This window comes from Vanessa cardui, chromosome 26 (assembly GCF_905220365.1).
Source record: "Vanessa cardui chromosome 26, ilVanCard2.1, whole genome shotgun sequence".
Classification (NCBI taxonomy): domain Eukaryota; kingdom Metazoa; phylum Arthropoda; class Insecta; order Lepidoptera; family Nymphalidae; genus Vanessa; species Vanessa cardui.
In genome coordinates, this window is record NC_061148.1 from 8,111,297 (window position 1) to 8,137,343 (window position 26,047).

Sequence of the window (26,047 nt, forward strand, 5' to 3'; positions counted from 1 at the left end):
TTGTAGAATGAATTGTGATTACTATTATCAAGCTTAGCTATGTCCGGAACTTTAGTGGCATTGAATTTAATGTAAATTGCTGAGAACGACTCTTTATACTGAACGACAACGACACGACATCGACCTTACATGTTATACAATATGGCAGACATAAGTTGTCTGTGTATATTTCATTTTATTTCCAAAGTAAATAAGATTTAATGAATGAAATGAAAGCTTTGAAACAAATACTTTTAATGTTAAAAATAATTAGACTACGCATTTTATTGTTAAACCACGTTTAAAAAAAAACTCTACTCTCGGTTTTATTATTAAAACCAGTGCTATCTTGGTTTCCAAAAACAAAAAAACAAAATCAAAGGAGTTAATTTTATTCCATAGTGTATGTATATTCGGTCAATATTTCATCGTTCATCATTCACCATTCCTTCGCTTCTAATTTATATAGTTTTATGTTTGCGTGACGCCATATTTATTTACTTTTCAATCATTTTATACGAAGTAGTTTACCACAATACCTGTAGATATTCAGTGCTTGAAGATATTAAAGGGCTTCTCATAATAATTTAATGACATATAATTAAATGTTTCGAATCTAAAAATCTTCAAAGAAAATTTAAATCCAATGATTTTATACCATCTCTATATAGGTGCCAACTTTGCACCATTATCTTTTTTATTTCTACTAGTTCTATTGCGTCAATTGTCACAGATTATACAGCCAATGTTACGTAGGATATAACCGTGGGAATGTTTACGTTATACAAAATGGGCTGTTTTAAGCATTTTGTAGTAAAATTAAAAGAATACATAGTACGTCTTCTTACATAATCTAGAGTGTGTTTGAGTGCTTTGTCATAGTGATATATATGTATCGAAATATGATTATATAAAGGTGAAAGGACAAGTAGGACATCTCTTAAAAAGTAATCATCGTATTCTATAGACATTGGCAAATAACTTAGTCATTACTTACAGCATCAATGTGTTGCTGACATTTCTTGTGCCCGTAACTAAAGCATTAGTACTTCAAGTTACAATTTCATGTGCTTTATGTTTGAAGATACTACAAAATAGTACAAAACAAAGTCGCTTCATGCTCTGTATGTCCATATGTATACTTAGATTTTGATGCAATTTTTTTAAAGTATATAGGGTATACCACTAATAATTTAGGTTTATATTATGAATAATTATAGAGTATTATATAGGTTTTTAAAGTGATGTCGTAAAAACACATTTTTTGCGCTTACATTGCAAATGCTGACTACACTCTACGAGATAGATCAAAATAAAAAAGTCTTCAAAAAAGTCCGCGATGATATATGTCTCTTAGCATGCACCTACAAAAGAACATTTTAATCCTTTTCCTTCTACGAGAAACAATGGCTCATACACGAAGCGATTTTAAGCAATATTTTAATCATTATTGAACTGTGTACCTTAAATGCATCGTGCAATTAATATATATCAATATAGCTATTCACGGCACGTATATTCAAATATATTAAATTAATATGTTGTAAGATATTCAAGATTTAAAGTGCAGGGTGCGGTTTGTATCGTCTAATGACAAAAAGCTGTGAACGTTGTAAAACCTTTTGAATGTATTTAGTATCAGCATTGACCATAACCTGGGTGAAGCTGGGACGGGTCGCCAGTAATAAATAAAGTCGTACCTACCCATAGGTCACAAAGCCCTACCACAATAATAATATATATGAAAGCAAATAATGTTCATAAAAACTAGTTATAAAACCAACGTACAAATACTTTAAAACGGGTTAAACTAAACGCAGGAAATTATTTAATTCAATGACTCTATCTCTTCAAACAGTTTTATGTTCCGACATATCTTCAACGGACGTACGGACATGCAAACTTGTTTATATATGAGTGAAAGTGCAGTCATTGAGCTTGTTACTTTGAGAATGTGATTCGTTACGTCACGCTAATTACTACGAGTAAAAAAACTGTTGGAGTTGTTTTTCATCAGTATCAAAAGCGTGGACTTTATGCTTCTATATTTCTAGGTAGGATACATGAAGAAATAATTGTTCTTTTCTTACATATTCTGTAATTAAAATGGTTGAAAAAAGTAACTACAAAGTTTTTGCTGATTCCTTGGTGGGTTTCAGCAGTAGAACATGGTGATACAAATGTGTGTAAGCAGGGCCGTATTTTGAGAAGGGCAACCGGGGCAATTGCCCTGGGGCCTCCACATGAGAGGGGGCCAAAGTTTTCAGCAAGTTAACAAATACCGAGATATAGTCAAATTATAATAATGTTACTATTTAATATTTTAAAAGTTACAGATACAAGTAAATAAATCATAATCAGCTTACTGATTGAAATAAAAAAAAGTATTTATTTCATGATAATATAATTATTAGTTTGTTCAGGCTTCTGTTTGTCTAGGGCTCCCACTGCTATGTGGCCCGGGGGCCTCCAGACCTTTAAATCCGACTCTGCTTTTAAGTGCCAAACTTGAATAAAGAAATTTTGTGTTTGATCTGTTGTTATATTTTTTAAAGACGAACCTCTTAACTTCCATTGAACTTAAATTTATCAAGATTAGATGAAAAGCTGACATGCGAATTTGATGACGTCGAAAACATTTCGAAATAAACTTGAAAATTTCATTGATGTTTTGGTCAAAATATTTCAGTGTCAAAAGAGGACAGAAAATCAAACACCTGTTTATCGGCTTGGGATTCGAACCCAGAACTTCGGTATGTGCGTCCTTAAATCCAGCTACTAAACTATGAAGTCATATTTATTATCACAAGCAAATTATGAGGATTATATTTTCACGCAGATTTAAAATAGCGAAAAAATCATATAAAATTAACTTTTCTCTTCAATTAGATTATGCAATGTTACGTTATTTATGCAATAAACTCGGTCATTATTTAATTAATCAAGTAATGCGATCGTGACTTTAGCGCGCACACGCCATGACCATTAAGAGAAAGTGGACAATTCAAACGAATTTATCGTTTATTTGACCCCCTTTTAAAAAGATTCAATATCCTCTTGAAATAAGGAATTCTAGTATTCGCTTACTTGTGAAAATTTAAATATAATCATTATAATATTAATAAAATGTACTTAAATAAATTTGTATAGATATGTATATATCATATCAAATCCAAATTAATAATAAGCAGATATAGGAAATCAATTGACAAATAAGAAAACAATGTAAAGAAAGAAAACTAGATATTACGAAATACTTAACAAAATCTTAACAACTAATATCAATCAATCGATATTCGATATAGGTATGAATATAATTATTACAAATATTACCTACTATCTGGCGAGATGGCACAGCGGTTAGAACGCGTGCATCTTAACCGGTGATTACAAGTTCAAACCCAGGAAAGCACCACTGAATATTAATGTGCTTATTTGTGTTTATAATTCATCTCGTTCTCGGCGGTGAAGGAAAACATCGTGAGGAAACCTGCATGTGTCAAATTTCATAGAAATTCTTCCACATGTGTATTCCACCAACCCGCATTTTATTTATTATTTAGCCCAGCAGTGGGATATTTCTGTAAATATCCCACTGTTACTGTGTGTTACCTACTATCTATACAAAAATACATATCAGTATTTATAAGGAAATAATATTTGTTTATTAGTTTGTATGTAATATCCAGAACTAATGATCCATTTCTAAAAAAAATCACTGCTAGAAATCTGCATTGTTTGCGAGTTGTAAAGAGTCTAATGTATTTATACCATAACATTTTCTTTATTAATAAATGTATTTAAGTTGGTGAAGTTATCTACATATATTATAATATTGTAAATGTGAAAATAACTCTGTCATTTTTCTTCATCTTTCACGACCAAACTAATGTACCGCATTTGATGAAATTTGGTGTTAAGCAAACTTTAACTCCAAGGAAGAACATAGGCTACTCTTTTTGCCTGAAACATAACAATCAAACCCTTAAAACACGAGCGAAGCCTAGAGCAACTACTAGTTTTTTAATACTTTGTCGCGTCCCCAATAAATCTTCCTTAGGAAACGTCTCTAAAAGTATAGGACTATTCTCAAATGTAGCGTTGTTTAGTTTACTTTAGTACCTAAACGTTTCGATCTGTTATCTGCGATGCGTCACTTTCGCATAATCAAATAAAGATTAGGAGACCACGGAAGTTCCACGTTTCTATAAACAAAACCGACACACTTTCTGTTGAAAATTTTCCATTCCTTATTTTCTCCTATAAGACTATGACTTATTTATAACCTTTTACATATAAGCATATATACAAAATTTTGCTAACGAATCAAAATCAAAATCAAAATTTACTCTATTCAAGTGGGCTTTTACAAGCACTTTTGAATCGTCATTTAACAATTAAGTGAAGCTACCACCGGTTCGGAAAGTAGATTCTACCGAGAAGAATCGGCAAGAAACTCAGTAGTTACTCTTTTTCAAGATTTAAAAAAAAATACAGTCATGTTAGTTAATACAATTATTTAAATTAATATATCCTGCCTGGAAGTCAACAGGTATTAATTCCACGCTTTTTTGTCATCTACAAAATCTTGTATCGAGTAATACGCCTTTTTTACTAATGTATTCTTTATGAACGATTTGAATTTACGAGACGAACTTCAAAACTCTCATTCGACTATTTTATCCAATTATTTAACGTTAAAGGAAAAGGAATTTATTTCTAAAAATGCTGGCTTTCATTTATAAACGTAAGCTGAAATACCAATTTGCTTATTACTTATATATTATTTCTCCATTCATTTAAAAGTATATTATCTTACGTACCTACTTTCAATTAACTCTTCATCGTTAGAGGAAAATTATTAAGCATCTAGACCGACTAATTTAGACTTTCAATTTTAACTATGTTGTCTTAAAGTTATATTAAGTAGATGCCACAGTTTTTGGATTTCTTATCTATACATATAATAACATAAGAATATCTGTTTGTAAACTTAAAATAACCGCTTACTATTAAGTGCATATTTATATACGGTACATATACCAAAATAACAATTTTTGTCTGTGTATGTGTTTGTTTGTTCCGGCTAATTGATGGCTAGAGCAGTTACCAATATTACAGTTGAAGGTTACACATGGTCTAACGAGTAAATGCTCAACTGCCTTTCTAGTCGCTATAAGAAACTATATAATATATTTCTTGCATAAGAAATGATATATAACTTTAAAATGATATATTACTCTTGGGATTAAAGTACGCCCAATGCATATCAATTAAAGTATCTTCGATAAAGATATTTGATTCACGCAAAGAAATAAATATCAAATATCAAAATAATATTATTATGTTTTTAAATTAGGATAATCATAAGTTGGTTAATCATAATTATAACAATATCATTCTTATTTCCAGATACAATGACACATCCAAAGCTTCACATCCAGTTCATCACAACATTACTCCTGATCACATCACAATCAACGTCATCAGCGTCAACCAAACCAAATGCCAGACCGGTCTACGAAGTTATCAATGAACAAACAAGAATCGATGATAAACCCAAAGTCACAAATAACCCTGGAATACTTCCATATGGCAATCCATTAGCTGGAAATTCGAAACAAAATGCTCGACTCCACGCCAGCAATCAACAAGCCATGTTTAATGCGGAAAGAATAAGACAACACAAGGCTCAGTTACAAAGATGGACGAAAGGTCCTCAAATTATCGATAGTTATATGAAAGCGTATCATGATTTACAAGAAAATCATCAGTTAGAAATTGAAGAACAGCAAGCAACGTTAAAAGACAGTCCTGTAACACCAGCTGTTACGAATAGAGGTCGCCCAATTAGACAGCGAGTTCAAAATAAACGAGTACAAAGTAATAGTGATAACTCAGATGAAGCGTTATCTAATGAACCTTCTTTTTCTTCAAATAGAGTACAAAGTCAAAGAAGAGAAATCCCAAGAAGAAGCTCTTCCATCCAAAGATCAGAACCCATGAAAATTACGAAAGCTGACGCAGTAATCAAAACTAGAAACCGAAACCATCGCTCATATGGTTCTGCTGATTATCATCAATATGTAGAACCCAAAAGATATAAAACAATATATGTGTCACCAGTACCCTATTATAGCCAAGATGTGACGATAAAACCTAACGGGAACATTGGCTTAAATCAGCTTCAAACAAAAGAACCAAGTAAATTATATACAGAAGCAATACCTAGCGAAGCAACGCCAACTTATCCTAAGCGATACGGCGTACACAAATTTAATTCAGTTCAAGAAATAGAAGCTCTCAATTATCTATTGTCAAAGAATCCAACGGAACAATTATCGAAATTTACAGCTCTTTTAAATTCTCAAAAAGGTCCAGAAGATACTGTTGAACGAGAACCGATAGATTATTATTTCTATTTAAATGACTCGCCACAAAATGTACCTCAAGATTTTGATCCAGTAAAATATGCGAGTGCATACAAGCCAGACATTCCAATCAAAGACCACATACCTATAACTGAAGAAACAGACGACATTCAAGATCCCACTCAAAATAAACGACCAATAACATTTTCTCAACCAATCGCTCCAACAACGGCATCAAAACTTGAAACCGACAGTAAAAATTATTACAAAGTCGAAGATGCAAGTCAGGTAATATGTGATGACAGCAAAACAAGTCCTGTTAACTATATAAATGATGATAAAGATGCATACCATACTGTTAATTACGGATATCTACCTTACATCAACAAGGAAACAGAGGCTGATACAAGTGAAATATATTTACACCACAACGCGCAACCCACTGTAGTCCAACATCTATCTGAAGACGGTACAGAAACATCCGCTTATGGAGATGATAACGTAAGTATACAATTAGACATAAACTTAAATACATCAAATAAAGTTCGCAGTAAACGTTCTAAACTAGAAACCGATCCATTTCTTTTGCCAATTGAAAAAACTTCAAGTAAGCCGATGACCACAAATAGCTCAGACACACCCACATCCGAGGCCCTTATAAGGCTAAATCCGTTTAGCAAGAAACGCGGGAGTGACTTTAACGTTTTTCTAAATACTAACTTTCCGATCGGTGAGGCAACAGATTACAACGATGATTACGACTACACGCCTATTAAATTAAAGAAACCTAGTAACAAGTATGAATCGTTGTACGAAGACGATGAATATGGTAATTACGATGATTTCAGTTCGCCTGATTATGAATTTGATTTACCGAATTTTAGGCAATCTTATCAAAATGATCCCCCAACCAGTGGTTATCACTTGGAGTCGAAAGGTAGCTTCTCGAAAAATTACCGCCATTTTCGTCGTGCTCCAGGCTCGACTGGTATCTCCCAAATTCGTAGTACACCCCCCACTACAGCATATGGTGTACCGTTTTATGGTTCACCTCATATATTTAGTACACCTGCCACTTACCCGCAAAAATTTGAATTCCAAACGGTTTCTACTTTAGGAAGTTTCCAAAATATAGCCGAGCCCGTGTATATGTTGACTCAATCTCAGTTAAAAGACCTGGTGGGACACCATAACCTAAATATCGAGCATTTAGATGTTTATCAATTATTAAAAGACAATAAAGCGAAGAAAATTACACAGCGTCCTAGAAAATATAGAAAAAGATATCCACTCAGACATGTAAAGAGTAACTTGGTCAAACTACATAAGTTTAATTTGTAGACGGTATCCGTAATATGTAAATTGTAATCTATTTATTTTGTTCATAAGTTATTTATTATAACTTAATTTATTATGATATGTTTTAAGGTGATTTAATAAATTTTTTTGTAATTAATATTTCTTTCATATTAAAACTTTTAATATATTATAAGGATGTGTTCTTTTTTAATACTTGAAAAATAAGTAAATATAAAAATAAAGTAATTGTAATTTTGTGCGCGATTTCTCTGCAACGTTTGAGTGACAGTATCTCGACGCAAAAAGTTTCTTTCCTGACAAGTTACTGAATTGCGTGTGCTTAATTTTTTTTAATAATGTTAGTCCTTATTGCAAAATCTTGGCAGAATAATCAATTTCATTGCCTTGGTTGTGAATTACTAATATGTGTCAAACCTAAGCCTATTAAAATAAAATAGAATATTAATTTAATCTCATTGGAATGTTAAGCAACAAACAAGTTATTCAAAACAATTTTACGTATGCATAAATTGAATTTTATCACTGCAATTGAGAACAAGACGCTAAATTTTATTTAATCTGTGCAAGAAATATATATTGCAAGCTATTTAAAAGTCATAATACTCAATTATGCTGGTTTTTTTATTTAGGGCAGTCCTGAAGAGCAATTGTAAAAATTTTATAGGAAATAAAAAGAAATAATTATTTTTTATTACCTTACGGTCAGGGCCGTATTATGGGAGGGCAACCGGGCCAACTGCCCTGGGGCCTCCACATGAGAGGGGCCACAGTTTTCAACAAGTTAACAAATACTTAGATATAGTCAAATTATAATAATGTTACTATTTAATATTTTAATAGTTACCGATACAAATACGAAACAATTCATAGCTTACTGATTGAAATAAAAAAAACTAATTAATTCATAATAATATTATTATTAGGGTGTTCACGCTTCTGTTTGTCTCGGGCCCTCACCGCTTTGTGGCCCCGGGGCCTCCACACCTTTAAATCCGACTCTGCTTACGGTACAAAAACATTTTTTTTTATGTTAAGTATGGTTATGATAATAAATAAATAACATAAAAAAATGTTCTATATTTTTTGTTTGTAATTTGTGTTATATTTATTAATGTGCGTTAGTGATTAATATATGGCAACTAACACAAGGAAAACGAACAAAGACATACTTTGTTGAAATATTGAATTAAAAATATTATTGATAATAGAAATGTATATTTCAATGACTTGACGCAGTCTAAAAACAAAGACTAGTTGGATTGTTATCAGTTGCTTTATAAAATATATTGTCTAACTATTTTGATTATGTTAAAGATATGTGTATGTATAAGAATAATTAATACTTTAATGGCAGCTATATCAACGGCAGATACATTAGATATTATAGTTGTACGTAATTTAGGCCACATTATATTATAGTGAAATATTGCGGACTAACCAAACGCATGTAATATTAGGTATATGTGTAACGGATTAACGATACAACCAGAGTCAAATCAAATGTGGAACTATCAATTTTTAATCAAAAATTAAAATCGTAATATTATTTATTCAAATAGTGTTTGTCAGGCACTTGTTGCATTGTAAATTTACAGAATTGTATAAACGAAGTTGCCACCGGTTCGGAATGTGTATTCTACGAATGACTGGCAATAAACTCAGTATTTACTAATGCCGTTCGAGGTGCGAAATTTTAATACTGCCAAATTCCAACTAGGTTGCCACAAGAAATTTATGATCTAGTAAGTAAGCCAAGAACTTTTGGCCCCAAGGTACCGAGAAATGCAGCTTTATAAGCTGATATCGAATTAGTTACGTATATATACTATTGTGATTTAGTTAAATATTACCATACTAGCAAAGCTCTTCATAGTTTTACCCTGTACTTGCCACGCTCAAATAAACACGGAGCCACAATTATTGCCATATGAAAATATATTTATGATAAAAATTTAAACTTTTAAACAATCTTATTATAAATACTGGATTATATTGTTAATATTCATGTGTTTTATTTTATTATGAAATTAAAAAGTATTGTTAAAAATCAATTGCGATCGCGAGCAATAAATATACTTTCTAAATCTGATGCGTTCTAGAATCTAGAATTGCAGAAAGTGTTTTCGTTTGAGAAGACTTACCTAATATTTGTAACTGTTACTCAAGTTACTGATACTTGGTTTGAATTAAATACAGTCGTATTTATATTCTGGCTGTGAGTTCAATTGTCATTAGACGATTTCAGAAGATAATACGAAATGCAAGCGTCTCACGTAAATAATCTTAATTCAATACAGGCGAAACTACAAAGCAAAGTTACATATACAATTATATACTAAAATCTTCTTGGACACAAACTATCTGCCAGTATCATTATTTAAATACGACTGACAGTTTCGGAGTCTAGCATATTTAATGCACTTAAAACAAATCTGTAGATACGGTCCATCTCCAGGAGGATTTATTTTATGAGTAATTGTCTTTTCATATAGTATTATCATAAATATTAAATGCCTTAATGGCTACTGTGAGGTCTTTAACTTTTAGGTTTCTTATCGATTAATTATCAATTGCTCAGTATAAAGTGTAAGTTAAAAGTGTGTTTTTGTTATTGTTGTTAGTGTTGCTTTTATGCTTACGACGCGAACCTCGCGTCGTAAGCATAAAAGCAGGTGTGCATATATAAAATACGCTAGAAACCTGGTTTCAATCGGATGAAAATTATAGGAAATAAAACAAATCACATTAAAAAATTGTAGAATAAATATTGTATATTTTTCAATAGAGATAAAATTTTACAGCAGACAAAATAAATGTTATGCTACCATCAATGATATTCTAATAAACAGATATGTATATATATATTGTATATCCATACTAAACAACAGAAAAAAGTTTGCCGCGCCGGGGACCGTTTATTTTACATTTCGTTACAAGTAAAAAGGATAGCTTGATAAAAACAAAAAGGAAAAGGGATAATTAGATTTTTTAATTACGCAAAACGTATTACTACGTAATTATGATGTATTAAAACGTATTACTACGTAAAACGACTAAAGGCAAACGTCCCAATTGGGACGTTTTCTAGTATTCACTTTTTGAGCGTTAATAACATATCTGTTTACTACAACATCATTGGCTACCATGCAGTTTTAATGCTTAAGTTTTCCTTTTATTCAATATCATACTTAGGTATAGGATATCTATAGTATGTATGCTAAATATACATATTATGTATAGATTTCCGCTCATCGGGGTTCGATGTCTCGACATCCGCTTAATAATGTATAATATAACTAATATAAAACTATTCAAGTTTCACAATAAAGCTTCTTATCGCTAATTCAACATTTCTTTGAACATGAGAAAGTGTTTAAAAGTCACTCCAAGTCATTCCAAGTCCACAGAAATAACACAATAGTGATCTACAACTCCAATGCAAAATCTTGGTTAAAAATCAAAGTTAAAAATACAGTTTAATACTTGTGTATAAATTAGGATAAGCTTTGTCATTAATTAACTTATAAAATTATAAATTAAGTTAGATGTTTGAAAATAAACTAAGCATATATCTTTGTCTAAACATAAATCCTGTATATTAATAATATATGATGACGAAAATAATATTGATATAATTAAATATATAGTCATATATAAGTTAGAGTCGAGATTAGTGACTCTAGTGTCCCACGATAATTAAAAATTTTAAAGAAAAAGTGTTATTTTTTATTTTATTATTTAAATATAATAAATTATTTTAACGTTTCAGCTCAAGTATGCAGCTAACTACGAATTCGGGTACAGAGTAAAAGATCAAGATAGCGGCAACTATTTCGGTCACCGTGAAGCAAAGAAAGGCGAGAATACGAAAGGTCAATACCACGTGCTGTTACCAGATGGGAGAATGCAACAGGTCAATTACTCAGCAGGACCCGAAGGCTTCCATGCGGATATTACGTATGATCACTTACAATAATAATTAACCCACAGTTCAAATGTAATAAAAATTAATGTCTATTTAAATCGCATCTAAAACACATTTTCCGTGGGTTTGTAATTATTTAAACAACAGTTATTTTAAGCAATTTATGCCGTTAATTTTAACACATTTAAATAATATTGTGAATAAACTGAAAAGTACAAATAAAACACAGTTAAGAAAAATATTTATTGTACAAAAAATATTAATAACATATTTTGTTAAATCAAACACTTTTTGGAGAAAAATACAAGTTCTGTGTTTTCAGTCACAGGCCAAAACACAAAATGGCGTACATTTAAAAAAGAAACCAAAATATATATCACGATTCCCGCCAAAACTGAGAAAAGAGAAAATAATAGAAAGCTAATGTCATTTTACGATGTGATATGTTGACATTTTGCAGTTCCTCGCTAACATTACGTAAGGTTCATGTAACAAATAATAAATCATTGTTACTTTTAACTTTTTACTGCTTAAATTACGGATTATGAGATATCAAATGGACTGCAAAGATAATATTGCGTTCTAGATTATAGTTGTTATTCTTAAGACTATCAAATTCGTTCTGTGAAGTCGAATACAATGTGAATATTATTATTGTATTAATTAATATTAATAAGCATTTCATAGTTAAATAAATAATCATGCAGTAACAATTTGCTATTATTCTTAACTTTTGACTATCTTTGAATTTCGTATTTTATTTAACAAATATTGCGAAAACAATACTTGAACAAACATCGATATAAAATATAAAGAGGTTAACAATTTCAATTGAAATAAAAAAATATGCAACCTTTTTTGAAATTTTCCTCAGTTTTGTAAAATTAGGTATATATTATCTGTATAATTTTTTTTGCACTGATTTTACTAGGGTGGTTTATTTTTTAATATACAATTTTAGATCGTTTTATTTATATAGATCGAATTTACCGGCTACTCTTATGTCACTCTAAAGTTGCGTTCGAAATTATAAATTGTATGTATTTAATGCGTTTTCAGCATTGGCGAGTTATTACTAGTCGAAGTTTCATTTTATTATATGCGTTTATACTAAAAAAAAAATTGTATCACGACTATACATATTCCTATATATTACACATGTTAAAAGTAGGTTTAAATTTTTAATTGAATAATTTTTGGGTCTGTGCAATGTGTTTGGCATTTTTTGTATATTTATTTATAATATGTAAAAAATATTGTGCAATAAAAATTCTAATCATTTACAAATATGTATGGATACTTGTATTTTTACCGACAGTTGTATTATTTTTTTTATTAACGACGACGCAAATATTTTTTAATTAAAAAAAAATATAGATACTATACTATACAATACTCATAATTTACATTTAAGTTAATTGTAAATATTTGTAAATAAAATATTAATTAATAACATTTATGATATTTTAAATTCAAGCATTTTAAGCGAATTAATTGATTTATAATTTTACTATGTATTTTCTATAGCTATTTTTTAATTTAACATTCATTTAAAAAAACGCATAACGCCTGTGCATTTTGAGTCGAAGCAATAGAAAGCCCTTTACAAATCTATATTTGCAAGTTTCCAAACAAACAAATGAAGCAAATAGTTCATAAAATTAATTCTTATATCATCAAGAGTACACAGTTTAGCAATAAGCGCATAACTATTTAAATTGCAAATGAGAATTACTTAAATATTACCCATAATGAACTCTCCCTTTTACGTGTAATACTTTAAATGTTTCTGTAGACATAACTACTAAACAACTAAGACTGGCAAATATTAGTTGCAGAATGTGTACACATTCCTTTTTTTTTCATGATATAGGTTGGCAAACGAGCATACGGGCCACCTGATGGTAAGTGGTCATCATCACCCATAGACAATGAAGCTGTAAGAAATATTAACTATTCCTTACATCGTCAATGTGCCACCAACCTTAGGAACTAAGATGTTATGTCCCTTGTGCCTGTAGTTACACTGGCTCACCCTTCAAACCGGAACACAACAATACTGAGTACTGTTATTTGGCGGTAGAATAACTGATGAGTGGGTGGTACCTACCCAGACGGGCTTGCACAAAACCCTACCACCAAGTATATATAACTTCTTCTACTTAATTAATTCTAAATGTTTCTATTTACCCCAAGGACAAATATCGCTAAAAATCAAAACTGTTTTGGTCCGATTACGCCAATGAAGATTAGCAACCTACACAGCAAATGGCTTTTCTACTATATGTACGTCACAATATCTACAAAACTATGAACCATATATTAGCGAATCTAGGGTTTTGTTCTCCGAAGGTCCTCTTTTCTAAGGATTAACGTAAAATTATGACTGACTATGGGATCAACGACGTTAATTGAGCACCGTGTCCACCAATACCACTTTCAGGTAGATAAAGCAAATGTGTGGTGGACATAATATGGTGCTCAACACACTGGTGTCCGCTCTTTTTCTTCGCTCTCATACCGTAAATAATATGCATATGTATTTATTTCATTGTCATAACAAATCTATAAACACCTTCATAGAAAGTTAATTAATTTAAAAAAAAGATTAGAAAGAGTTACCACTAAAAAAGAAACACGAGAGCTGATGGTCACCACCGCCTATACACATTGTAGTTAATTACTACCTAATTAGCTGACATTTTCTAACGTTGAGGAGGAATAAAAATAACAGTGACTACACGTAGCTCTACGGCTTTATGTTATGGGAACGTCTATAACTATATATTCCAGTTTCCTTTATCTATTAAAAAATAAAATGTTATGATAAGGATTTTCCTTACAAGAATAATACGATTAAGAAACTAAATATCAAAGCGATTTTTTGCTTTTGTTATAATGTTGAGTCATAAATTATTAACTTTGTTTTTCTGAATATTACATGCGTTTTAATTTCGTAATAAAACCTATAATGTACCTACTACTCAACAACAACTACAACAGCCTGTAAATTCCCACTGCTGGGCTAAAGGCCTCTTCTCCCTTTGAGGAGAAGGGTTGGAACATATTCCACCACGCTGTTCCAATGCGGGTTGGTGGAATACACATGTGGCAGAATTTATATAAAATCCGACCCATGCAGGTTTCCTCACGATGTTTTCCTTCACCGCTGAGCACGAGATGAATTGTAAACATGAATTAAGCACATAAATCAGCGATGCTTGCCTGGGTCAAAATCATCGATCAATTTGCACGCGTTCTAACCACTGGGCCATCTCGACTCTTTACCTACTACTCGGTATGAATGAATTGATGAATTTTAGAATTCAAAGCATTTAAAGTTGGCGGACTAAGTTTTTTATGCTTTATTACGGTATGATTATAAAATCCGTCTGAAATTTGGGTCAACTAAGTTTTTTGGAGTCATCAATTAAAATATTGGGACGAAATTGTGAGTCCGTAGTATCAGTTGACTTCTCTACGGCATTGCAGTCCGAAGAATGCTGCTAATTCCATCATGATTAGCTTGCAAAGTACACAAAAAGCATGATAGTTCTGTAGAACAAAAAATCAAAATCAAAATCAAAGTAGGTATACTTTATTCAAGTGGGCTTTTATAAGCACTTTTGAATCGTCATTTAACAATTAAGTGAAGCTACCACCGGTTCGGAAAGTAGATTCTACCGAGAAGAACCGGCAAGAAACTCAGTAGTTACTCTTTTTCAACATTTAAAAAAAATACAGTCATGTACAGTCATGAACATCCCGTTGTATACTTAGGTTCGAAGCTATTCCCTACTTGACAAGTATACAGCCTTAAGTATGGTAAAATCATTACGAGATCTCCTTTTTGAAGAGCTAAGCTGTTCGCCATTAACTGAATTTACTTACTTAGTTGGATTATTTTCTTCTTTTATCAAAATTTTATAATATGTTATACCAAGAATTTAGTTGTGTCAATAATGCCAAATCCATTTAAAACATCATTTATAACTACAGTCGTTCAGTTCAGAAAAAAAGCTTTTGTAGACATTGCAACATGCATATAGGAGGCAAGGTAAACTAATAACACCCAGTTTTCAATTTCGCAAAGCTGATACATCATTCCTGGGGTACGGTCTTTGTGTCTATAATAAGATTCGAAAGTTATTTATAAATTAGCCTATTTTATAATTTAAAGCACATTGATAAATCATACGGTACTTACGTATTAACGTTGTACTCCTGTCTGCCCAATAAGACATATAATATTATACAAGATATAACAAAAAAGCGTGTACATAATAAACTTTCTGTAGTTAAATTAATGGAATAGAGTAACTGCTGAGTTTCTTTCGTTTCTTCTCAGGTCTCGTTTCTTTTCGAAGCGATGGTAGATATTTTTTCAGGACAATCAACAAGCGCTTCAGCATATAAAGATTTTTGTCTCTAATTTTATATAGGCCATTGAGGTAAATCAATTTACCAAAGAGCATTGTTCACGTCCATTGATATACTTTTATTTATTTTAAATTATTAAAGATGCGACTTCGATTGGGCTTTGTAAAATCCCTTCTGGTGTGTAGTCACCTACTCATCAAATATTCTAGCGACAAACAGCAATACATAGTATTGTTATTCCAGTTTAAAAGGGTGAGTGAGCCAGTAGCACTACAGGCACTAGGGACATAACATCTTAGCTGCAAAGGTCGTCAATGGCGATGTATGAAATAGTTATTGTTTTTACAACGCCAATGTCTATGGGCCATAGTCGTCATTTAACATCAGGTGGCCCATTGCTCGTCCACGTAGGTAGATACAAACCTACAAAATATAAAAGGTCAATTTTGTAGATAAGGAAGAAAATTGAACCAATAATAGATCCCTAAGGTACCCCCATATTTACTGAAGCTTTTGATAATATTTATACCATTAAAATCAACCCTGTAATTTGTTATACGTAAAGGTGGCGGAAAGCACAGGTCAGTTGAAAAAAAAACTTTTAAATAACAGAAGTGTTACCACATTTTATTAAAAGTTGGCACGTTATTGCTTATTTTTAGTCAATAATCTGGCAGTTACATAGACAAAAGTAAAGTAAAGTAACGGCCTGCAAATGCCCCACTGCTGGGCTGAGGCCTCCTTTCATAGATAAATATTTACTTATTGCTTGACATCCTTTATTAACAACATTCGTGTAAAATATTTATTAATTTTTTTGTAACAAAATATTTATTTTAAATTGAAGCCATACTTTTTTTAAATTACAACATCGAACTTTAGAACGATATTTCTGGATATTGCACTTCTGATCCAAACTATTTCCCATTTATGACGTTAACAAATTTTTGTGCTGTATAATAACTGTATTATATATAATATGGGGTATATAAGATCGTGATTATTTTTTAATTATCAACTAATATTTAAACATAAATTTATATATTTAAACTCATAAACGTTTCACTATTTTCTAAAATACAAAAGTGACAAGTCTTAAAAAAAAACCTTGTAAATAACGTACTCTGGCAATACTTTTCGTAATGACGTTTATAAATTTAAAATTACATAAAATTCTTATATGCTAATAAGCAAGAATAAAACGCTACAGAATAAAAGAAGGCGGATTACTTATCAATTAAAGTATATACATATAAAGTTACGTTAATTGTTACAGTTGAGAGTATTTTCAAATTAATTTCGTTCGATATGGCAACACAGTTTATTATTTAAAATGAAATGTTTTTTTTTATATGAATGATGACTACTGATTCAAGAGTGCATGTAAATATATTTAATGTAATATAAATAAATGAAAATAGTAAATATGAAGACATACAAAAAAAGTTTATTAGTTAAATGTTGCAACATTAAAATATTAAATTTCCTACTACAATGTGTTTATAATATAATAATTAAATAAATAATGCGATACAAATTGTCCGAGGACAAAAATAAACAAAATTGGATTTGATGATTTAATTCGAACGCGTATATAAAAATTATTTCCAATATTTTCACCAGCGTTTTTGTAGATTTAGTTTAAAGAAAAATACAGGGTTGGTCGAAATATTTATTAATAAAAGTCTAATTAATCTTGTTTCAGTTTCTTTGATAGTATTTCGTCGTCCTCTGCCCTCAGCGGACGCTTTAACCTACCCTCTATGGATTTCGATATATTCGTCAGGTTCCTAATTTCGTTGGTGAGACCTCGTATTTTGGCCATCGTGGAGAGCACTCTTCCTTTCGGACTTTGGTTCGACGTGGAAGGTCCTGGGTTCTGTTCTCTCTGGCTTCTGTCTTCTGATAGACTCGGTAGCTTGATTAATGGATTCCTTGGTTTTATGTTCGGTAATACTGTAAATATTTTAATAATAATAATTTAAACATTTATTAGCAATACAACAAATGTATAAGCAGAGTTATTCTGTCTCTGAAGGATGTTTGAATAAAAAATTATGTCTTCATTCAAAAATAAACCTTACGACGAGGTAATAGAGATTGATTTTGTTAGGTAACAGGTAGATTATGACGATGTCTTTTCAACCAATATTAACTCCAGCCAAACTCTCTTGAGTTTAAAGTAAACACATGTGCTCTCTTAATAAAAATATCAAGGAAAACCTTGACTCTCGTGAAAGCCGCTTTGCTTGCGCACGGGATCGTACATACTGAATGCCATTTTGTCGAAGGGAAATCCAAAGTGATTGTCTAGATCAGCGGTCGGCAACCTTTTGGTAGGCAAGGGCCACAAGGTGGCAAAATAAAGTATAGGCGGGCCATAGTCATGATATTAACCTTAGAAGCCCAACATACCTACGCACAATTAGTGTTAATTAGTCCTATTCCATAGAAAAAACAAAAATGATATTGAAAATTGTTAAAAGATACAGAGTTTAATTCGTACACATAATACTAACATTATTTTTATATGTTTGGGCTTAGAAAAACAAAGAAATGAAAACTACAAACGAACTAAATGGGAATCTGACTTTACACAAATGTTAGTGTGATGTCTGAGGTTGCATTTGAGATGCTATTTTTGCATGTTTAATATATTTGTCAACTTTTTTACAAAACATTCACGGGCCGCAAGGAAGATGTTCGCGGGTTGCCGACCGCTGGTCTAGATCAGATGTTCGTGGGTTGCCGACCGTTGGTCTAGATCACCGAGAACCTAGTTGACTAGGGGTTTAGTTAAGGATTGTAGGCCACCAGTCCAATTCGGGAGATGAAATAAAGTATTTATACTTATTTAATTTACTTACGTATGTTCTGATTCCTTTTAGACGTACCGATTGGTAGAACGGATAAATCCAGTTTGATCTGACTCCCGAAATGCCTCAACGGCTGTGTACCTGTTGAGTTCTCTGTAGCTGTAGCTAAAATTTAAAACATACCTATTAGTTAAATAGCCTTTACAAGTAATGGATGGCAGCAGCGTTGCTCTCTAACCAAGGACATCAGTATTTTAAGGACTGTAACCAATTCCTTATGTCGATATCAACTATCGAATCTAAAAAATACCTTATGAGGTACGTGTATCTGAATATCGCCCATTACAAATTATTCCAATAGGCTATTTGACAATGCGAAAAATAAATTGTGAATTATTGTAATCAGTGTATATTATGAGTTTAAAAATGGTTATTTACTAACGAAAGTTGTAAATACCTAATACGCAATTTATTCAAAAATCCATGAAGAAAAATGCAAATTTTCAAACGTTTGTCACGTGACACGAAACACTCCTGATTGGCCGGGCTTACGATGAAGTCACTTTCATGTAAACTATGCTTTTCTACCATATGTACCACAGATTAAAATACAAGAAAGTGAGGTCACCGACCCCATTGCAGCGCCATATTGTCCATGTAGCGTTTTTACGCGCTATTAGAATATGGAATTTTGAATATGATATTTTTCGGCAAATATGGACTAGAAATAAAAAAACACAACTTTTACTGGGTTCCTTAACTTCTACTAAATAATATAAAATGGATTTTAAAAACCAGTCAAATAGCCTATTGTAGGTATCGGGAGTTAATCTGAGTTTATGCCGGTCACGACGACCCAACTGAGGTAATGGAAGTACTAAAGAAATAAAACTAGTTTAAACGGATTTCAATCGTTCGTGGTCACGGGTAGACTGTAAAGTGACTTTAAAGTGCTCAAAACGTCGGGATGTTAAAAATAAAATAATTAATATACGCGATTAAAATCCTTTTAAACTAGTTTTATTTCAATGTGTAATAATCGCGAAAATTTAAGACAACAGTACTAAAGAATTCCACTCAGTTGTGGATGCATGAGGGACGTGTGTGGTCTAGCGCCTTTAGGTATCATGATCAACGAAGACAAATTGTGTGGACTGACACTGCAATATACACCAACCAACAGGAATCAAGCCCTCACGGTTACTAATTCTTCCTGTGTAAAGTGCCATCAAATGCGTGCAGGATATTGAGGATATCGAGATTGAATCAAGTTTCTATCCTCCACTGAATGAGATGCAACTCAGAAGCAAATCAGAAGTTCAGGATTGAAATTATTTATCTTTTTTCTCTAAGGACAGTTCTACTTGATATATGATCCATGCAGAGCTTTACCGTCAAGAATCTAATAACACAGAGATCTAGGTACCTCTTAGAAGTATTGTATACAGTACAGTATTAAAAGATCTGAGATGGCCTAGTGGTTTGAACGCATGCATCTAAATCAATGATTTCGGGATGAAACCCAGGCAAACACCACTATATATATCTGCTTAATTTGTTTATAATTCATCTCGTGCTCGGTAAAGGAAAACATCGTAAGAAAACCTGCATGTGTCTAATTTCATCGAAATTATGCCACATGTGTATTCCACTAACCCGCATTGGAACAGCGTGGTGTAATATGTTCCAAACCATCTTCATAATAGGAGAGAAGGCCTTAGTCCAGCAATGGGAAATTTAGGGGCTGTTACTTACAGTATTAACTCCCGAACATCAAAAGTTTTTGTTTGACACCGTAGAATATTTAAACAAAATGATTAACTCACCTTTTCCTCCGACGGCTTGGTTCGTGTGTGTCAATTCGCTGTATTTTATATCACATTCTTCTATGCGCCTCTTAAGGTCGGCTGAAAACAGAAATTGTTGTGATTATGATCGTTGATTTTAAATGTTTTTGAAGCACTACGTAATAACCATAAGCTTGATTTTTGATTTGCTCTCATGCTCGGAATTGAATTAAAACATCGTGAGTAAACCCGCATCTTATTTCGTCGTGATCCTCTCAATATTTTCATGTGATGTTTACTTTAAAAATCTCCTTCCTTGCCTGTTTGTACTAGACAACAAATAGTTCTAGAATTTTCTGGATCACTTTGAAATTTTACTTAAAGGAATAAATATAAAAGAGTTAATTTAGAATCATAATATAATATATATATATTACTTTTTACGAAGAAAAGAATATCTCCAATACTACATCGTTAATTATTACGCTCTCTTTCAGCGAGATAAAAGAAGGAGTTAAGAATTTTAAGGAAGGCCTGCCAGCACTTGGTTGGTGAACGTTCACTAACAACTAAAAAATCAAGTGAGACTAAAATACATCACATCAATGATATTCTAATAAACAGATATGTTATATCCATACTTAACAACAGAAAAAAGTGAGCCGCGCCGGGGACCGTTTATTTTACATTTCGTTACAAGTAAAAAGGATAGCTTGATAAAAACCAATAAGTAAAAGGGATAACTAGATGTTTTAATTACGCAAAACGTATTAGTACGTAATTATGATGTATTATAACGTATTACTACGTAAAACGACTAAAGGCAAACGTCCCAATTAGGACGTTTTCTAGTCTTCACTTTTTGCGCGTTAATAACACATCTATTTACTACAACATCATTGCGTCACATAGTATTTAGGCTGTCCGTAAAATATAATATGACGGATTAAAAAATTTTTACTAATATTAATTACCAATTTTTGTTATAACAAAAACACTGATCTGATGGAATAAAAAGACCCACCTATGCAGTTATCCTGTTGCTTTTGTTTCTTCTGATATTCTCTTATTTGTTTTTGTTGCAGTCCAGCGATACGTTTGTAACTTAACATCTGAAATCACTATTACATTTAAACTTACAATAGATATAATTTAATTAACAATATTATCAAATAGTTAAAAGTTCATATATCGTGGGCGATCACGTAAAATCGAACTCCTACTACCAATAATGCTCCTTCTGTCAGATCAAATAAAATCAAATCAAATGTATTTTATTCAAGTAAAATTCACCATGAATAGTTTTGATACGTCAATATTCAAACACTACCATCGTTTCGGAAAGCAGCCTCCAGCGAGAAGAAACAGCAAGAAACACGCATAGCTATCGTTATACTAAAACCAACATATCGGGGGGTGTGTGGAACTTCCCGGTTTCCTGGACGCTGAGTGTGGACCCAGTTCCCAGGTCCACCAGGTATACCCACTAAAAAACCCAGCGGTACCCTCTCCGTCTTTCGGCGGACGCCACAGGATCGCTTACGCATGCTAACGTGACGCCCTGACGTTCTTATATCTACCAAACTCAAGTGAGAATGGCAAATTGCTTAAGACACACTCATATTATAAGTTCCTGGTTGTGTGCAACACACAGATTAAAACTTCCTATTCCCTAGTTCATTAATATCATAACTCGATCGGTCTACAATCAGACATGAGAAGAAATATTTCATGAATATTTTGTAACAAGGAACTTGATTAACAAAAACTAAAAAAAGAGTAACTACTGAGTTTCTTGTCGGTTCTTCTCGGTAGAATCTACTTTCCGAACCGGTGGTAGCTTCGCTTAATTGTTAAATGACGATTCAAAAGTGCTTGTACTCACTCGAATAAAGTTTATTTTGATTTTGACTTTGGTCGAATTTTTCAACCGTTGGTTCAAGAAATTTCGACGATCATTCAAATTCAATTAATAAATTATAAAAACCTTACCCGTTTATGGAATTTCTTGTATTGCGCGGCGAGATATAGAGACAGTCTCGCATTCAGTATCGATCTCCGGCGCAGTGCCACTATCTCGTGGTTTAGCGCTATTGGCGCTAAAACTGCTGAAAATATCACGGGATCAAACATTGCTCATGAAACAATCGCTGAGTTTCTTTCGCCGGTTCTTCTCAGGTCAGGGTGTTCCTTTTTCCGAACCGGTGGTAGTGTTTATTTGACAATCAATAAGTAAGTGTAATGCTTCTATATTGAATAAAGGAATTTGAGTTTGAGTATGAATCGTGTCAAATCAACTGTGTCTATAGCCTATTCCAATCAAATTACATAGACATATACATATCTAGTCGAGTCGAGATGGCCCAGTGGTTAGAACGCGTGCATCTCAACCGATGATTGCGGGTTCAAACTCAGGTAAGCACCGCTGATTCATGTGCTTAATTTGTCTTTATAATTCATCTCGTGCTCAGCGGTGAAGGAAAACATTGTGAGGAAACCTGCATGTGACAAATTTCTATGAAATTTGTCACATGTGTATTCCACCAACCCGCATTGGAACAGCGTGGTGGAATATGTTCCACACCTTCTCCTCAAAGAGAGAGGAGGCCTTTAGCCCAGCTGTGGGAATTTATAGGCTGTTGTTGTTATATACATATCTTTAATTTACATATTCAATACCAATCGCTAATAACTCTGCTGTAATATGCACTATAAACAGTTCTTGATTAATGTATATTTATTTATGCTATAAAATTCCACATAGACATATTAATTTTAGTGTTAAAGTTCTGATAACACATCGACGACATTCAGAACAAGAATTCCATAACGAAAAAACCATAGATAATATAAGCTCTCGACCAGTGATTTGTCGTATATTTGTCTTTGGTTCTCCGTGGTTGGAATAAACTATAGAACATTCAGAATTCGGACCAATAGCGTCGCGTCAATCCGTGGTCAAAAAAGACTAAATAAAGACTACTCAAAACTTAAGCATGTTGTTAAGTTAATTTATTCCTTTTCATTAACATCATAGAACTAGAATTATGTAATAAAATCTCCATCACAATTGTTATCAAATCAGGATATGATGAATAAGCATATTGTGACACATTGCATATCAAAGGGTTACTCGGGCTTCAGTCCCATCACATAATATAAATATTAACTAATGTTTTGAATAATAATGCCAATATACAACACAGAACAGCAAGTGAGAATACAGTCAGATAATCGTCATCTACTGATACTTGATACATTGTCAGTTGAGTAGTTACCTGGTGGAGTTGGCCTCGGCGGAGGTGGTGCCACACCCTCTTGTAACTTTCGTCTTAAAGCCGGTGATATTTTATCGTCGAAATGCTCTATTGCCATACTGGATATATCACGTAACTCTTGCAGAACTTCATGAGCGCGTGGCGGTGACTTGGATGTCTCGACTATGTAAAGTACGCGACTTATTTCATCGATCACCTGTAAACAATTAATAAAATAACAATTATGACCGGTGAGGTGATTGACACTTATGATCTTTGAATATTATTATTTGTTTAAGGAAATCATGGAGAAAGCCGTAGAAAAAGAAAACATGAAGAATCAATGAGCTTCATTATAAGAAGAATTATTTGTCTATTTTTAGTGAAATATGTGGCTTCCTAATTAAATTTAATAAAAACTATCTGCATCACAAACATACAATATACATTGATATTTTGTTTTTTTTTTCTCCTGCCCTTGTTTTATTACATGAATTTGTGTTTAATACTTGCCTTTCCCGGTATGAAACAACAGATGCCATTATCTATAAACTTGGAGTAAGTCATATTGAGCATTGATATACGTGTCTCTATTGATGTCAGAATATCGCAGTGACGAGCCAGAGGATGATATCTGTAATAAAAAAAAAAAAACATTTTTATTCAAATGTAAATGGCTACTGCATTAATATCAGGCTATTAAATATTACTTAAAGTTAGTCTGAGTAGAAATCACACATACTCCTACAGTTATTATTAACATAATATTCTTTCAGACACAATGATCACAGCCAAGGAAACAGAAAATTTCAGTAGCGTAGAATTATAATTTTTATACAACTTGTAAGTTATTTTGTGTGTATAAGAGGAAGTAGATTTTTAATATACCTGCGCTCTGATTCCCTGCGTGGTAATTGTGCTTTAACATTCTTAAGAGCCAATGCATGTCGTCTTTCAATCATCAGAAAGCCTCTATTCAGCAAACGCATACTTATATTATTAAACGGTTTTGATACCTGAAAACAAAAAAAATATTGACAGAATCAAATTAAATCAATATTTATAAACTATTCATTAATCCAACAATAATGATTTGGAGGATCTTGGTTTATTGCAAAAGTTACAGCAACTATCAAGTTTGTAATAATTAAGGAACTATGAAAATATTAAAAAAATACTAATATGCTTTTAAAGGAAATCATTTTGCTGTCAATTACCAAGAATTTAATAACACATGAAATACATTAATATGCAAGTAATAATCAAGCAATGCGTTTTTATAAAAATTCGTATAGTTTGTTTGATGATGGTGATTTTGTCTCGTAATTTTTTAACTTGATAAACAACCATGGTGCTTAAAATTTAAAATCATGTTAAATTAAAAAATATTATCATTTTAGATTCATTTAAAATATGTTATATTGCTTAATAAACTAATGAAACTACATGTTTTGCCCATGTTTGCATTTTTTTTAATAATCGCATCAAGGCACTGACGTTAATGCACATTCTCGAAGAAAATTCGAAGGTGTTAATTATAGAACGTAACAATCAGGCAGATATTTATACATAACAGGGGTAATTTAAAAAACGGTCATATCTATAAATAAAATTTACTTACCAATCTCAACTTTGCAATTTCGTCGTAAGATAGATACGAGAGTATATTTTCAACTACGAGCATTGGAAGACTTAATAAAGTCATTGTCTCTAATTCACTTTTATAACAATATAAAAAATATATATGTATCACATTGGTGTTTAAAATCTAAACTATATAATTAAACTCTAATGTTTACTCATGAAGCAATGATACAACACAGTAGGTATATACAGGTTTTCGCGACGTTTCTTTACGCCTTACGGTGGGCAGAATATCCTCAGTCGTCATTCATTATGCACCAGATATTGTTTTCTCAGTCGGACTAAGATTTTAATGCTTAGGAGTGAAAGAGACAATATAGAACAGGAAGCTTGAGCTTGTTAAAATAAAAATATAGTTTGACACTTGACAGTTACAATAATAATAACTAATATAGATTAAAAAAAATAAAGGATTGGTTATTGGGTAAATAATGGATTGACTTATTACATGAATAGCCGGCACCTAATTTAAGTATCATCTTTTGATGAAGATAGCTTTTAGCTGTCCTACGCATTTGATATTTACTTTGTATTTATTATGCAGTTTCTTTTTCTAATGATGATATAT

The 26,047-nt window shown here is 32.0% G+C and overlaps 2 protein-coding genes across 4 annotated transcripts in view; one reads left to right on the top strand and one right to left on the bottom strand.

Moving 5' to 3' along the window:
- Nucleotides 1–11,807, top strand: part of LOC124540840 — a 29,287-nt gene extending 17,480 nt beyond the window's left edge. The window contains exons 2-3 of the mRNA XM_047118566.1: nucleotides 5,392–6,851; nucleotides 11,440–11,807. Coding sequence (XP_046974522.1) covers nucleotides 5,397–6,851; nucleotides 11,440–11,646 — 1,662 coding nt within the window. The 5' untranslated portion in view covers nucleotides 5,392–5,396 and the 3' untranslated portion in view covers nucleotides 11,647–11,807. The remainder of the gene's footprint in view (nucleotides 1–5,391; nucleotides 6,852–11,439) is intronic.
- Nucleotides 11,808–16,836: 5,029 nt separating this feature from the next.
- LOC124540802 (F-box only protein 28) lies at nucleotides 16,837–25,721 on the bottom strand. 3 transcript variants are annotated; one of them, XM_047118521.1, is made up of 9 exons: nucleotides 25,457–25,721; nucleotides 24,724–24,851; nucleotides 24,349–24,469; nucleotides 23,857–24,052; nucleotides 22,571–22,686; nucleotides 21,603–21,690; nucleotides 20,618–20,698; nucleotides 18,870–18,956; nucleotides 16,837–17,931 (listed from the first exon to the last, which is right to left on the bottom strand). In XM_047118521.1, exons 1-9 carry the CDS (start codon nucleotides 25,538–25,540, stop codon nucleotides 17,666–17,668), a joined length of 1,167 nt encoding a protein of 388 aa, XP_046974477.1. In that variant the 5' UTR covers nucleotides 25,541–25,721; the 3' UTR covers nucleotides 16,837–17,665. The 3 variants fall into 3 exon arrangements, with proteins under 3 accessions (XP_046974477.1, XP_046974476.1, XP_046974475.1); XM_047118520.1 differs by having other exon boundaries at nucleotides 18,843–18,956; nucleotides 22,571–22,683; nucleotides 25,457–25,717; XM_047118519.1 differs by having other exon boundaries at nucleotides 18,843–18,956; nucleotides 25,457–25,717.
- Between the last annotated feature and the right edge of the window lie 326 nt (nucleotides 25,722–26,047).